Source organism: Cygnus olor, chromosome 21, assembly GCF_009769625.2.
Source record: "Cygnus olor isolate bCygOlo1 chromosome 21, bCygOlo1.pri.v2, whole genome shotgun sequence".
Lineage (NCBI taxonomy): Eukaryota > Metazoa > Chordata > Aves > Anseriformes > Anatidae > Cygnus > Cygnus olor.
In genome coordinates, this window is record NC_049189.1 from 2,743,671 (window position 1) to 2,758,566 (window position 14,896).

Below are 14,896 nucleotides of genomic sequence, written 5' to 3' on the forward strand. Positions count from 1 at the left end.
ATTACCCACCAGAAACATTAGCAGCTATCATAATTCAGTCTCTAATGCAAAAAACACTTGTTGTATAGCTACAGGCAGATACAGACAGGCTAAGAATGCAAACACAGAATTAAATGAACACGAGTGAAGGTTTTTGGTTTTGATCATTTAAGGGGTTACATTTATTAATTTAATTTAGGCATAAACCGAATCATTTTAACTCCCATGCCGCAGCCACACCCTGCAAAATCCCAGCCTGTTTCATCATCTTTCCACGAAAGACGAGCCAGCTGAGGCCAAAACCCCAAAACCCATCATTCTGCGTGCGCGGTGACAGGAAAAAAAACACGCGTCCTCGGTCCCCCAGGCGCTCTCCCTGCGGGGACAGCGGGCACGGGGACGAAGCGAGGCCGGGCCTGGTGCGGCCTGGTGCGGCCTAGCGAAGCCGGGAGCTGTCGTAATGGCCGGGGCCGCCCCCTGCCCGTTTGTGCCCGCCCCGGGAGGCGGAGCGGGGCGGCACTGCCGTGCCCCCGGCGGCGGACATGGTGCTGCTGAGCGCGCCGCGCTGGCTCCGCAGCCGCCTGAGCGACCGCTTCTGGAGGGTGCAGGAGGTGCTCAAGTATGCGCGGGTGAGTGCTGGGCTGTGCCGGGCTGTGCCCCGCTGCCCTGCGGCTCTCCTGGGCTGGGGGCCTCGGCATGATGGGAGTTTAGCCTTTCCCCTGCGTTTGTGCTTCGTTAAAGCCCGAGGACGGCAGCGTGCTCGGTGTCTCTGCCGTGATACAGAGTACCGGTGGGGGAGAAGCGCAGGAGCTGCGGGCTGGTTGCGTTTTTTAGTTCGGTTTTAATTGGGTGAGGGAACAGCAAGCAGAGAACAGATTTCCCCCCTCAGCATTCGAGGTGCATCTTGTGCACGCTGCTTCGCAACGTGTTCTGAACAGAAGTTGCAACCTAGGCTGGGGCAGAGCCCTTTCAAGGGCAGGCTGACGGCATCCTGGTGGGAGGTCCGTCGTGCTGCAGAATTGAGATGGAAAATGCTGAATTAAGCGACAGTATCTCGGTCTTGTGGCCAAGCTGCTCGCAGCAGCAATACTCGTGACCTCTCTAACTGTACAGCACTGGCTGCTTTCTGTTATGATGGATAGGTGTCAACGGTAGCAGCTCCAGTAAACCTCTTCTGTAATGCTTTCTGTTTGGGCTGCTGCAGTGTTTTAAACGTATCAGAGGCTCCTGTCTCATCCCTGTGGTTGTACAGATAAAACTGAGAGCAGCTCAGGAATGAGGATAAATGCCTGAGTTTAGGGGTTGGTAAAAAGCACTGAAAGATGGTTTTATTGGTTGCTTTGCACCTGGGACCACAGCCTAAAGTGAGGTGTGGTTTGTCTCCCTCCTGCTGGACTGAAAGGTTTCAGCCTGTTCCAACTCTTCAGCTTTGAGTTTCCCATGCTGTAAAAACAAGAAAATTTTCATTATGTGCTGACTGCAGGCTTAGTTGATGAAGTATTTTGTGAACTTTGTTATGAAGGGTTTTGAAGTGCAAACGAGGATATATTAGCATTACTGAAGGGTTTAACAGCTTCAAAGATAACTGAACAAGAACATCTTGTTTTTACTTCAGCATTTTCGTGGAAGGAAGAACCGCTGCTATAAGTTGGCTGTACGAAGTGTTCGGAGAGCTTTTGTGAAGTCTACAAAGGCCAGAAGAGAGAAGAAGAGGTTCCTGAGAGCGGTAAAGAGCAAGATGTTAGATGTCAACAGTAAAATGGGAAAAGAGCAGAGCTGATGTGGCTATTTTTCTTGCTGGGGGGCTCTCTGGAAATGTTTTACCAGCTGGTAAAAAATGCTGTGAATTTAAGGTAATAGTCTCCCTGTGGTCTGAAAAAGATCACATGCTGAAGTACATAGAGGTGTGTCTTGCACCGAGAAAACTGTAGGTCTGAATCTGTTATATTTACTAAGTATGAGCAGATCAGTATGACAGAATGTTTACTTCTAAAATATTTTGTCATCTAAGATATGAATTTTTACTCTTTCAGCTCTGGATCACTAGGATTGAAGCAGCTTCTCTTGAACATGGTTTGAAATACCCAGCTTTCATAAGCAATCTGCTTAAGGTAAGGGTGGTGCTTGAATAATTGCTTTGATTCAACTTTTCAACGAGTTGGAGAAAATGTCTGATAGTGGTCTTCTGTAGCATCAGGCAAATTCATTTGTTTAAACTCTGAAAATGTGAAGCAGATGTAGTCTGACAAAGTATATCAAAGGGTTGCTGGTTGCCATGTAAGAGAAGAACTGCAAGGAACTGAACATGCAGCCTCCAATTGCCGCTCTTTGAAGAATAATGGTGAATTAGAACCATTAAGATGAAGAATAATGGTGAATTAGAACCATTAAGGGTTGGAACCTGAGCAGGCAGTACCAGCATAGAGCATGGTAAAAGGCTTCTGTCAGACTGAGCTTCTGCCAACATTGTCCTGCTTCCTAGTTCTAGCGATGAAAGTTCTGCTTATGAAAGGGGTTTTACTCAATTCAGGAACTAAATTTTGCCCTAAACCTGTTTCTCTTCCTTAAATGTATAATCCCCTTTTATTGTGGTGGATATTGCTCCTCACCTGCCTTCGTCCCCAAAATTTTTACGGCTCATCTTAAGAACAAGGCTTGCAAAATGCTTTTACGTTTGCTGCTACTGCAGGTGTTAAGTGAGAGCTGCCTCTGCTTCACCCAATAAACGTAAAAGTACAGAACTTGGATTTGCAAAAGCAAGCCTAAGAAACCTACTTTTTTGATTACCAGCTTTGTGTTTTAGTGAGCGTAGACAATGCAGATATTTGGTGTCACAGTCCTTTGTTGTTAAACATGCCGGAGAATTGGTCTTAATTTGTTGATACTGTAATTGTAAAATTAAAACTTGTTTCTCTTGGCCATGATCATAATAAACAAGTAGTGTTTCTGCTTCTTCAAGTGGAACTACATATATATTTCTAGCATATTTCAAAACATTTTACCTGTGTTTCGAATAACCGTATAAGTTTTCTTACATGCTTACTGTAAAGTAATAGTTACTAATATTTATACACTCAATCTTTTGCTTAATCTTCTCATGTTGTAACCAAGAGAATCAAGTACTGCCTAAAAGTTAACTGATTTTTCCTCGGAGATGCCTATCCCTTTGTTTCTTGTCTCAGAGCAAGATAGTTTTGTAAGGTAGTCGGTTAAAAGATCCAAAAGAAACAAACTTTCGTATAATACCTCCTGCTTAGAATATAAGAGATTCTTCTTGAGTTCTTGGTTTGTATGGGAAACACTTTGAGAAACGCAGTAAACAAACTGTACGTAGCGGCTTACTGAGACACCAGTGAATGAATAGGCATGTCTGACAGTTCTCTAGTCATGCAAAAATTGTACAATACAGAAAAAAAAAAGATAATTTGCCTTAAAACCTTAACTAGGCATTGGAGTATCGTTCCTAAAAATTAGAGTACTTAACCAACAATTCTTGCATTTAGTCCCAGGTGGAGCTGAATAAGAAAATGCTTGCTGATTTGGCTATCTATGAGCCAAAGACATTCAAGTCCCTAGCTGCCTTAGCCCAGAGGAGGCGACAAGAAGGCTTCCTTGCTGCCCTCGGAGATGGAAAGGAACCAGAGGGGATATTTTCACGTATCGTACACCATTATTGACACCAAGAGTCTGCAGATATGTGTAATAAACAGGAACTTGTCTGACAGGGTAAGCTTGCTCACTGTCTGCAGCTAAGGTCAGAGCTGTGGAACAAAATCCTCCAAAGATGATGCTTACAGCAGGGAAGAAGGGTTGGGTCAGGGTGTGAAGTTTGTGCGTGGATGACTTTTTTTTTCCAAAATTTTGTTAGAAGTGAAATGTGTTAAAATATATCGTTACAAGTGAAACGCATTGAGTTAAAAATCGCAGCTCAACCTTAGCAGCGGTGAGGCGAGCCTGTTGCAGTTCCAATGTTAAAACATGTATAGCGTGCACATACTTTCTGTTCCGTGAAGAGCTTAATAAAGGTGTTTTGTGTGTTTTGTTTTTTTTTTCTAACTGCTATTGGAAGCACGATTTGAGTAGTGACTCTGGGCGTTGCGCTGGGAGGGGAAGGGAAACAACACCCCACAGCCCTGCTTGGGCAGATTTGGGTGCCCACAGCGCTGGGGGCCAGCGGCCCGGTGCTCCTAAAGGTTTTGGGATGGGCGAGGGCGCCGCCAGCCGCCCCCACAGCCCGAGCAACCCCCGAGGGCCTGGACTGAGGCCGAGGCCGAGGCCCGGGCTGCCCTGAAGCCGCCGCCCGCCACTTCCGCCCGTTCCTCCCCGTTCAAATTCCCAACCGCTGCGTCACGCCGCTCCCCTCAGCCCACGGCGGCGCCAGACGGACAGGCGGCGCAGCCAATCGCCGCGCGGCGTTTCGCAGCCCTCCGCCAATAGCAGGCGGCCGGCGCGGGTTGGGGGGGGAAGAAGGCGGGGCTTGCGCGCGTGTGTGTGTGAGGGAGCGCGGAGCCGGGCGAGGCGGCGGCACCACAAAATGGCGGCGGGGGCTGGCAGCGCGGCGGCTGTGGCGGCGGTGGGCGGCAGCGGCGGCCCGGCGGGGCCTCAGGCGGTCGGCGTGGCGGCGGGGGGAGCCCCCCAAGCGGGGCCAGGCGGCCCCCCGGTGCCGGGCCCCGGCGCGGTGCTGATCGGCGACCGGCTGTACTCGGGGGTGCTGATCACCCTGGAGAACTGCCTGCTGCCCGAGCACACGCTGCGCTTCACGCCGTCCATGAGCAGCGGGCTCGACCCCGACACGGAGACCGAGCTGCGGGTCACCGGCTGCGAGCTCATCCAGGCGGCCGGCATCCTGCTCCGCCTCCCGCAGGTAGGCCCCGGGCCGCGGCCTGCTCCCTGCCGCCCTCAGGCCTCGCACCGGGGGGCAGGCCTCGTACCGGGAGTTGTAGGCCTCACACCGGGGGGCGCCGCCGCCTCTCGCCGGCTTTCTCCCAGCCCTCCCCCGTGGCCCACCGGCCGGCCTCGGCGGCTCCGAGCCTCCCCGCGGGGCCTGCGGCCTTCCCCGGGCGGCAGGAAGCGGCTGAGGGCAGCGCCCCGCCGCCGCCCCGCGGCGCTTTGTTAGGGCCGGGCTGTGGGGAAGGAGGGCTGCTCGGAGAGGTGCGGAGGGAGGGAGCGCCGTGAGGTTTTGTGGGCCGGGGAGATTCCCTCGTGGGCAGGCTCCTTGTTACCTCCGTGGGAAACTTTAAGTCTTCTCGCTGCCCGAGTCTCCGGTGCTCAAATTGTGATGTTAATGTAACAAAACCGTAATCTGGCTTGATTTCTTCCCCACACCAAAAAAGTATTTTTTTGGGTTCATATCACAGCTTTGGATTTTACTAGGTCTGATGTTCTGCGTCCTTACAATTTAACGCACGCGTTTTAGTCAAGGGTAGGATTTGCGGTGTTGATACCATTTCAGACAACTCCATTCATTATTAAGATAGTAATGCTGCTTTTTTTTAGGTACTACTGAACTTAATTCCGAATTTAAATACAGCTTAAGTAGCTTTCTTGGTCTTAAACCTGTTGAAATCTAAGTTTTTTTTTTTCTAGACCCACAAATTACTTTATTAATACATGTTTTGATTGTTTCCTTTTTAGGTGGCAATGGCTACAGGACAGGTGCTATTTCAACGTTTTTTTTACACCAAGTCTTTTGTGAAGCATTCCATGGAGGTAAGAAAATACTAAGATATATAATACTAAACTGTGATCTGATCTTTGATCAGTTTTGCCTAGTTGTCAACTTAGATGTGATCGGCATTTGCGTCTATAGATCTGACTTACCGATTGCCATGATTTTACAGAGCTACATAGTACTGATTTTGTCAAGTTTTTAGTATTTCCTGTTTTTACCACCATTTTCTCTTGTTATCCCTCCTTAAGCTGTTGGAGGCGATCGGTTCCAGATTTGAGCAAAACATCAGTGTCTTGCAATACTTATGTTTCAGCATGTGTCAATGGCCTGTGTTCACCTGGCATCCAAAATCGAAGAAGCACCACGACGCATAAGGGATGTAATTAACGTGTTCCATCGTCTTCGACATCTGCGAGAAAAAAAGTAGGTTTAGACTCTGAAATAATCTGAAGTTCTTGCTTTGTATTTTAATTACTAAACTTCATGGGCTGATACTTGCATCATTCCCTGTTTAATTAATCAGGGAACATCTTGAAAAGATCTCATTAAGGAAAAAAGTGAGTTGACAAACTTTACTTAAGGTTTTTGATGTTATGAATAGCAGCAGTGTCCTTTATTTCTATGTGGACATGGCTTAAGCTACATATAAGTACGCCTTGATGTTAAGTTCGCCTTTGGAATTTGAAATTGTTTTGCAGAAAACCTGTACCTCTAATACTGGATCAAGAGTATGTGAACTTGAAAAACCAAATTATTAAGGCTGAAAGAAGAGTTTTAAAGGAGTTGGGATTTTGTGTTCACGTCAAGCATCCTCATAAGGTTTGTACTGTATAAGTTAACTTTGTAATCAGCATTTATTATAGTATAAATGCTTTGAGCAGACTGCTTAACTGCAAGGAAGCTGTTTGGTTTGTACCTGATAACGCTAGTTAATTCCGTAAAGCTAGCTTCTTATGATGTCTTCTTTCTCATTTAAGAGATTCTTACTAGTTGGTCTTGTGTCACTGCTGAATGACGACTGGAGGTGGATGCAGATGTTAAGTATTCCTTCAAGTCCAAGATACTTGAACGCTTTGCTTTTAGAACAAAACCTATTTATATGCATAGTTGAAGTTTTCTAACATCAAAGCTACCTAAACTTGGAATCTTATACAGAAAGGAATTTGGTGATCTAGAGTTACGATATCATCAGAGAAATACTGTGTCCTGATCAATTTTTGCGGAAACATGATGAGGTTCTTAGCCCACGTGAGCTAGTTAGCAGCGTTTCTTCTAAAAAGTACAGTCAAGCGTGAAGGGCTTGACTTGAAAAGAAACAATGATTCTCTATTTAAATATCATATGCCAGACTGAGATGATACTTCAAAGACATACCCACTGCAAGCATATAAGTTCTTACGCTAGTGCCATCGGTATTTCCGTTATAGCTTTTTTGTACCAGCTGATAAGGATGCTGAAAGAACTTTCTACTCAGAAGCAGCAGAACTTGGATTTTTTTTTTTCCCTAAAAGCTACTATTGTCTTCACATTTTGTGAGCCTACTTGATTTTCAGAAATGCCGGTAACCCCGGAGGGCAGTTGCACTTTGTCGATTGGTATACGTTTGTATCTATTAGCCTGCATCCTGTTGTTTTCCTTTCAAACCTAAGAAAAACCTAGACCTGAATAAACAGTGACACAAAACACACGAGGTCTGTTCGCTCTCTGCAAACGCTGTTACGCTTCAATTGCTACCTATTACAGCTAGCTGTATTTTTCCCAAGTTACAGTTAAAAAGGAGTCATGAATTGTATAGGAGAACATATCTAGCTTGCAAACAGTTGAAGACGAGACTTCTAGATGAATAGCATGGTGACTGAGCTCAGAAGACGGAGAACTAGGAAGGTCAGATCTGGTCGTGTGTCGACTCACGGCAACTTTTGCATTGGAGAGCAAAAGTTGTGTGGGCGAACACCGGAGATGTTGTAGACACTTGTGGAGTGTCTTAGAGCTTGAAAGAAAATAGCGGATGCCTCGTGGTTGTCCCTCTGAAATATATAGGTGGCTCTCAAGATTCTTGTTAATAACGCAATAACCCATATCTTCCAGATAATCGTTATGTACCTTCAGGTATTAGAATGTGAACGTAACCAACACCTGGTCCAGACTTCATGGTAAGTTGATTTTCTTTGTTCTAAGAGACCAGCAGGGGCAGTAGCAGAAATATGTCACTTGAGGCACTCTGGGCAACAGTGCTCAGAAGTGATTGTGGGCCACACCAGACAGCTCCAGTGTTTCTTGGAGTGCCCCAAACTACTACCCAAATGTTGATCGTCCTCTTAAGTTTGAGGCACTGTTTTAATGGTAAGGTAGCTTTCTGCCCTGACTTCTCACTTCCCTCCTCTCTGCTTTCACCTTTCAGCTGAAGGGAAAACGTTGATTAGTTTATGGTTTTCTTGTTTTCTTGTGGTTTTTTTTTTGTTTGCTTTTTTGTTCTTCGGAGAAAACTGTGTAGGTAAAGTCTGTTATCAGTGCTGGGAAATGGCCTTTCCCAGCGCTTGAGCTTGATTACAGGTGTGTCAGAACCTCTCAGCACAGATAAATTTCTCTTATCCGTATGGATAAAGCAAGGTATCAGCTTCTAAGACTGGACAAACTCATTGTTCTCATGTTTGCCAAGGAATGTCCTCTGCCTTGTTGCTCTCATTACAATAAAGATTTGCTTGGGTTTGGGAAGTTTATGTAAAATTCCCGGTCTTAAACATACATAGATAACGCTTTTAAACAATAATGCTTTTTAACAGTACCGTGGTTTAAAAATCTTGAGTGAATCCAAAGATCATATTTCTGCTGACTGAACTGTCTGGTACTGTGACCTGTGTGTAGAGAACCAGTTTTGACTTTTCTTTTCTGTACTCTTTTAATCAAAGGGTAGCCTCTGAGGGTAAGTGACTAAGACTTCTCCTCTGCTGCCCAAGCGCTATGGTGCAGGGATAGCTGCCGTCTTCAGTCAAACCAAAGCAGGCTCTCCAAAGAGAAGGCTGACTCTAGACAGGTGGTATATACACGATAGTATAGTAACTGGCCAACTACTTCTTGTGCTTATACTTTTCAACTTATTTATTTTCATTGTGCTTTTTGACTGTTGTATATTTCATAACTTGGTTGTTAATATTCTGAATGGTTTTTAATGTGAAGTTTTTATAACTATTATTAAAGTTGCGTTCTTAGATGGTAAAGCAAATGAAGGTGGGATTTAAGTCGTAAAGTGATGAATTAACAGGAAAAAAAATCTAAGTTTACGTTTGTAAATCAGATAAAAAATACTATGTAATACTGATTTAAGACTTAAAAATAACTTTCTGCTACCAGTATTCCTAGTCCCATTGCATGTGGGTCCCTTCAACTTGAGATATTCTCTCAAGTATTCAGATGTGAGTTACGTACTGCTCATGACCGGTTTTCTGCTCCTTATGAAAGGAAGGAGTAGGTGAGGAGGAAGGAAGAAATTACTCCATTTGAGAAACGTTTCAGATGTAAAAATAACATTCATGTACTGATGCTTGTAGCTCCTAGTACTTAAAAATGGCTGGATATCCAGTGCAATTGTTTTTTTTGTTTGTTTTTTTTTTTTGAAGTACGCATTTTTACAACATTACCTTTTCCTTAAAATACTGTGACAAGGATTCATTTCCTCACGTGTCTGATTCTGAGCCCACAGGGAAAGCATACAGAAGCCAAGCTTGGAAGCAGTCATGTTTTTCAACTTGGGAAGTTAGGAAAAGGATGGGTGACTTTCAAATGTTTGAAGTACCACTTTTCTATTCATATTTTAGTTGCCAAAAGGTTTGTTCTGTTTTCTGGAGGAGTGAAGAGGGAGCAAAGTAACTAGGTTTTAAAGTTCTTTTCTCCCAGAAAGATGAGTTCATGCTTAGCCCTGCTTCTCCGGGGCAGCAGTTGCTCTTTGTATAAGCAAGAGTATAAGATGTCTGGGATGGAGTTCAGTGCTCAAAAGCGTCAAGTTCTTTTTTGCTGTCCTGTGTAAACTGGATACAAGTGTCTAGACTGTGGTCTCTGTTTTGGATGTCTTGGGGCATAGTGAATCCTTGTATACTGGGTACCCACATGAACAATTACTGCTTTTGGAAAGCTTATTATATTGAGGACTTTGTTTTCTGATTTTAGCTTTTCCCCATCTGATACTTTGCTTGACATGTGCTCAAAAATCTAGATTCTTTTTAAGCACTTCAGCTGACAGATTCAGAGGAAGTTACGTTGTGTATTTAAGACTTTAGAAGAATAATTTTCAAGTGTACTGACTGGAATATTATATGCAATATTTTACAGTTTTCTCATTCTGTGAATATTCATTTTAAGCAACCTTGTTGAAACGGGACAATTTGGAAACCGTATTTCATATGCCAAAGAAGAGATCGGCCTGAATACTGAGTATTCTCCCGAACTGATGTTTCCAAACGCCCTGATTTCTCCTATGTCTGCTTTTTGCATCGAAAAGAATTCTGTTCTGGACGGAAAGTAATGCTTCCAAAGGAAAACGGATCCCGTAAATCTCCAGCGGAAGCTGGCGTGTGCTGAAGCGGACCATATTTTCATGGGAGGACTACCACAGGAGCTGCTGCTTTCAGCAAACCATCTGAGTTCAGACATTGCAGAGAAACATGTGAACCTAAAAGTCTATAACTGAGTACTCCAGATTATATTGTATGTTGTCTTGATGAAAATACTTGGCTAGTGCATGAGAGCAAGCCAGTTGAGATCCAGAGGGAAAAGTGAAGTTAAAATTGGTTCTCTTCTCACAACTGAATTTTCAGCAGCCAGCCAGTCAGTCAGACTTAATTCCTATCACACTTCCCTTTCCTTGAGGGATTTTTTTAGTAAAAGAATTCGGCTTTTCTTCAGATTCACAGGAGTGTATTGTTGAAGTCTAGTAACTGAATGCAGAAAGAAATAGTACTTCTAGAAGTCTTATTGGGGGAAAAAAGGGGGGGTGGGCGGGAGGGAGACTGCTGTTGTGCCTTGCAACTCTGTTGATATCCTGTCTTTCAGGAATTACATGAATGATAGCCTGAGAACAGATGTCTTTGTAAGATTTCAGCCAGAAAGCATTGCCTGTGCATGTATTTACCTTGCAGCTAGAACATTGGAGGTGAGCGTACAGTTCTATTAACTTCAAGTTTGTTAGCTCTTCTAATAGAAGCAGTAAAGCCTGAATATTTCTCCCCATCCCTTTCAGATTCCACTTCCTAATCGTCCACACTGGTTTTTACTCTTTGGAACAACAGAGGAAGAGATTCAAGAAATCTGCTTAAAAATCTTGCAGCTCTATACTAGGAAAAAGGTTTGTTTTTCTTTATATATGAACCTTCAGTAGAGACTGCTGCTTGAAACATGAGTTGGAAAATCTTATGCTTAAAATTACCTGCAAGCTTAGTGTGTTAGTGGAACACGATACTGGTCACAGGATCTGGGTGTCTTTGTATCTGTGTTCCCCACCCACTCCCCTTCCTGTGAGTAAGCAGAAAGTCTAATTTGCTGGATTTTGTCCTAAGCAGGCTCCTGTCCTTACAGGTTGATTTGTCTGATCTGGAAAGTAAAGTGGAAAAGAAGAAACTGGCAATTGAAGAGGCAAAAGCTCAAGCTAAAGGTCTCCTACCTGAAGGAGCCCCAAATTTGGATAACCCATCAGGATTTTCCCCTGCACCAAAAAATGGTAAGTTGTGGATGAGCTGTTGGAATATTTTCTCATCTTGTATGTGGATTTGTACTTCGGGGATAAATACGTAGTTGTTTGGTTTTTGAAGCAGGTTTCTATCAATTATTCCAGCAGCAGATCTTGAATAGCATTGTAACTGATAAATTCTTGAGATAGGTAAAGGCTAAAATCAAATTAGTATAAAGCTAGCTTAAACTTATACAGTAGAGAGACTTGCTCCAATGTGGTTTTGGCAATAAACTTAAATACTTGCAGTTGGCTTGTTGTGCTAAAGAAATATTAGAGCATGCATATGATTAGGAACTCTGGCAAAAGTCGTATTTCTGGGCAAGAGGTGTGGAATACTTTTCCTGCATGCTTTGTCTAAGATTTCCAGTCTGCATCCTCAGTTTACCCTTAGAAAAAAGGGAATAATTAGCAAGAGAAAGGAATTACTCTTCTGCCATGCTGGAGTGGCTTTGTGAGCAGCATGCTGCTCTTGCAGCTAACTCCTTGGCATTACTTTGGCAGTAATGTCTCAATAGTATTTTGGCAGAAGTGTTTCAGATTAAATTCTGCCTTCTTTGAAGTTCTTCAGATCTGCTTCTTGTGGGCGCTTGTGTGTGCATTCGTGTGTGCACTTGTACCCAAACAACATCTATGCAGTAAAGGTTATTACAAAGAAAATGAAGCGGGGCGGGGGGGAGGAAGGCTTCAGTCCTTACCCTCTTTCAGTTAGTACCCAAACTTTCAAAAATAAGGTAACAAAGGCTTCTTTTTCTAGAGTCTCCAAAAGAGGTTAAAGGAAATAAACCCTCGCCGCTACCTGTTCAGGCAATGAAGAATGCTAAAAGGAAAACAGAGGGAACAAAAAGAACGGGTTCAAATAGTCCAGTGAATGGGTAAGGCTTTTGTAACAAAAAAAAAAAAGTTCATTTTTTCCCATTATTATTTTAAACAAATTTTTTTACTGTGTTTTTTGCTTCCTGCAGCATTCAGAAAGGAAGAGAAAGCAGAAGTCGAAGTGGAAGTCGAGATCAAAGTTACTCAAGATCACCATCCAGATCTGCATCTCCTAAGCACAGGTATGGACCCTTGTAAAAGGAGGGCGTGCTGTTAGAGAACCTCCCACGCTACTGTGCTGAAGTGGTAAAAAGACATTTTCAGGGAGTGAGCTTGGTAGTTTTTCCACAAGAGGCTGTGACATAATAAACCGGTATTTAGGACTCCAGGAACGTTAGGGCTGATTGTGGATTGTGTTGTCTTGGCTTACAGAGCAGGGGAGTTGCAGTGCCTGACCTTGTCACGCGTACAGCTTTTAAGTCTACTTGGCAGAGCTCTATCAGGATGTTTGCTTATTTCAGTCTGTTTATTGGTGACGTATGGCCCAAGCAGCAGGGTTAGCTTGGTTTGTTTGCTTATTTATTTAAAGCTGGGGATTTGTCTACGACCTTTAGGAAGTTGTTATTACTAAAATATAACCATGATTCCCATAGAGGGGAAATTTAAGAGACAGTGGAGGAGTAGGTATCGGCTCCAGTCTTGTGCAGTTTGGTAATAGCTTTGTAACTGAAACAGGGGAAGTAGCTTTATCTTTGGTTGGTTGGCAGCACTTTAAATCTAGACGTTTGGATATTCATGCATTTTTTTTTTCAAAGCAGCGAGGGAGAAATCTAAAACTGCGACACGACTGCTGTGTTCCAAAGGGGTATGGGTTTCTAACAGCCAATACTTAAACTGTGACCAGAGGGATCGAGTCAGGGGCATGCGATTGGTTTTCATGGGATACAGAATCAAGTGTCCGGCCTCAAACTGTGCAGGCCTACCGTGAGAAGCATGTCTGTACGGTACTTAGGGTGTGTGGATGTGTTGTAGCTGCATTTAGGAGCTAATGTGGAGTAGTTCTACTTGAGAAATCACGTGCTTTCTTTCCTGTTCTTTCTTCCCACAGGAAAAGTGAAAGTTATTCCACGTCAAGTGGCTCGAAGTCCCATAGCCGTTCGAGGAGCCGCAGTGACTCTCCCCCAAGACAGTTCAACCACAGTTCCAGTTACAAAGGTTCCAAGATGAGAAGTTACAAGAAATCAAAGGACTATAAATACTCGGCGCACAAACCACGGAAATCGCGCAGCAGGAGCTCGTCGCGTTCCAGGAGCCGGTCCCGGGAGCGCTCCGATCATTCAGGGAAGTACAAGAAGAAGAGTCACTACTACAGAAATCACAGGCATGAGCGTTCGCGCTCCTACGAGCGAGCAAGTCATCGCTATGACCGCGACCATCCCGGCCACAGCAGGCATAGGCGATGAGCAGTAGAGAAAGGTCTTTCCTTTGGAATTTAAGCTGTGGAGCTCTTCTCCGTTTGGCCTTTGCAGCATAGGGTTAACCTGGCTTGTAAACCACGTGGCTTCAGTAATGTCTATTCTGCTGGTAACTCTGTACTTACTGTCATGAATCCAAAGGAAAGATGCGAACGAGACAGAATGATACAAAGGACTCTGATAATTGTCTCGGTGACCGTTCTGCTGGCACGTCACCTAAAAACACTGCAGAGCTTGTCTCTGGATGCTCTATGCCTGCTCTTTAGTAATTTACCTGCCATAGTGCAGCGCTTGGGCCTTCCAGTTGTGCAGCAGGACCTCCCTTACTCGGTAGCAGTGGGAATACTGTGCTGAAGGGTCCTTCCCTGTGCAACTGGAAGGCTCGAGACTGTCCATAAAAACCATTGGAGTGGCTTGGTGCTAACAAAGCTGTCTTTTCATACTGACTCCATGATGTTGTACAAATGTAAGGTGACTTTTTTAGAACCGATGCCTATATTAGGTTATATATGTGTATATATATTTTGCAGTGTTACAGTACAGTATGGGAGTACGGCCTTACTAGCCTTTACACTTTACCCACAATGTAAATAAGCATTTGTTTAATACAGGTGGAAGATATATACAGAAAATTCAAAACTTGAACTCTATCAAAAGACTTGTGTAGAAAATTCTGATAAATGTGAAAGTATTTAGCTCTGTGTATTGAGAGTAGTATATTTTTTATCTGTGCAATGCTGTGTGCGGGCCACCAGCTCATAAGACATTTCCTATATATACATTTTAAGTGGTTTGAAATTCTTTACTCAGGATCTTTGACACTGAAGAATTAGTAGTTTGTCAATCTGCATGCTTGTTGAAGAACAGCATTTTAAAAATAGCGAAAAAAAACCCACAGCCCAGTAGTATCAGTTCTAGTGGTATATCTGAGCTGTCACACTCATGCTCCCTAATTTCATTAAAATATTTGATTTTATATTAAATTCACTTCATAGTAGTTTCTTATGAGCTATACCACTGTGCCTACTCATAAGGAAAGAAAAAAATTGGTGGTGAATTGAAAAGATTTTTAAAAAATCCTAGTAGACTGAAGACTAACCTCGGATGTTACACCCTGAATATAGATACTGCAGGTGTTGTGCTGGGGCCATCCTGCAGGAGTAATTGGTGCCAGCGTGTGAAATAAGGTGCTTTTATTTGAGCTATGTCACTAGATCTTCCTAGGAACACTGCCTG

The 14,896-nt window shown here is 43.9% G+C and overlaps 2 protein-coding genes across 4 annotated transcripts; both read left to right on the top strand.

The window, feature by feature from the left end:
- Positions 1 to 290: 290 nt before the first annotated feature.
- MRPL20 (mitochondrial ribosomal protein L20) lies at positions 291 to 4,016 on the top strand. The gene is made up of 4 exons (XM_040533518.1): positions 291 to 608; positions 1,595 to 1,705; positions 2,013 to 2,090; positions 3,483 to 4,016. The coding sequence occupies exons 1-4, from the start codon at positions 522 to 524 to the stop codon at positions 3,654 to 3,656; spliced, it is 450 nt and encodes a 149-aa protein (XP_040389452.1). The 5' UTR covers positions 291 to 521; the 3' UTR covers positions 3,657 to 4,016.
- Positions 4,017 to 4,498: 482 nt separating this feature from the next.
- CCNL2 (cyclin L2) lies at positions 4,499 to 14,430 on the top strand. Of its 3 annotated transcripts, XM_040533515.1 has the most exons (11): positions 4,499 to 4,843; positions 5,614 to 5,688; positions 5,964 to 6,073; positions 6,349 to 6,469; positions 7,739 to 7,803; positions 10,697 to 10,796; positions 10,884 to 10,988; positions 11,219 to 11,360; positions 12,127 to 12,244; positions 12,335 to 12,427; positions 13,294 to 14,430. In XM_040533515.1, exons 1-11 carry the CDS (start codon positions 4,514 to 4,516, stop codon positions 13,646 to 13,648), a joined length of 1,614 nt encoding a protein of 537 aa, XP_040389449.1. In that variant the 5' UTR covers positions 4,499 to 4,513; the 3' UTR covers positions 13,649 to 14,430. The 3 variants fall into 3 exon arrangements, with proteins under 3 accessions (XP_040389449.1, XP_040389451.1, XP_040389450.1); XM_040533517.1 differs by lacking the exons at positions 4,499 to 4,843; positions 5,614 to 5,688; positions 5,964 to 6,073; positions 6,349 to 6,469; positions 7,739 to 7,803 and adding an exon at positions 8,560 to 8,684; XM_040533516.1 differs by lacking the exons at positions 4,499 to 4,843; positions 5,614 to 5,688; positions 5,964 to 6,073; positions 6,349 to 6,469; positions 7,739 to 7,803 and adding an exon at positions 8,577 to 10,351.
- Positions 14,431 to 14,896: the final 466 nt, after the last annotated feature.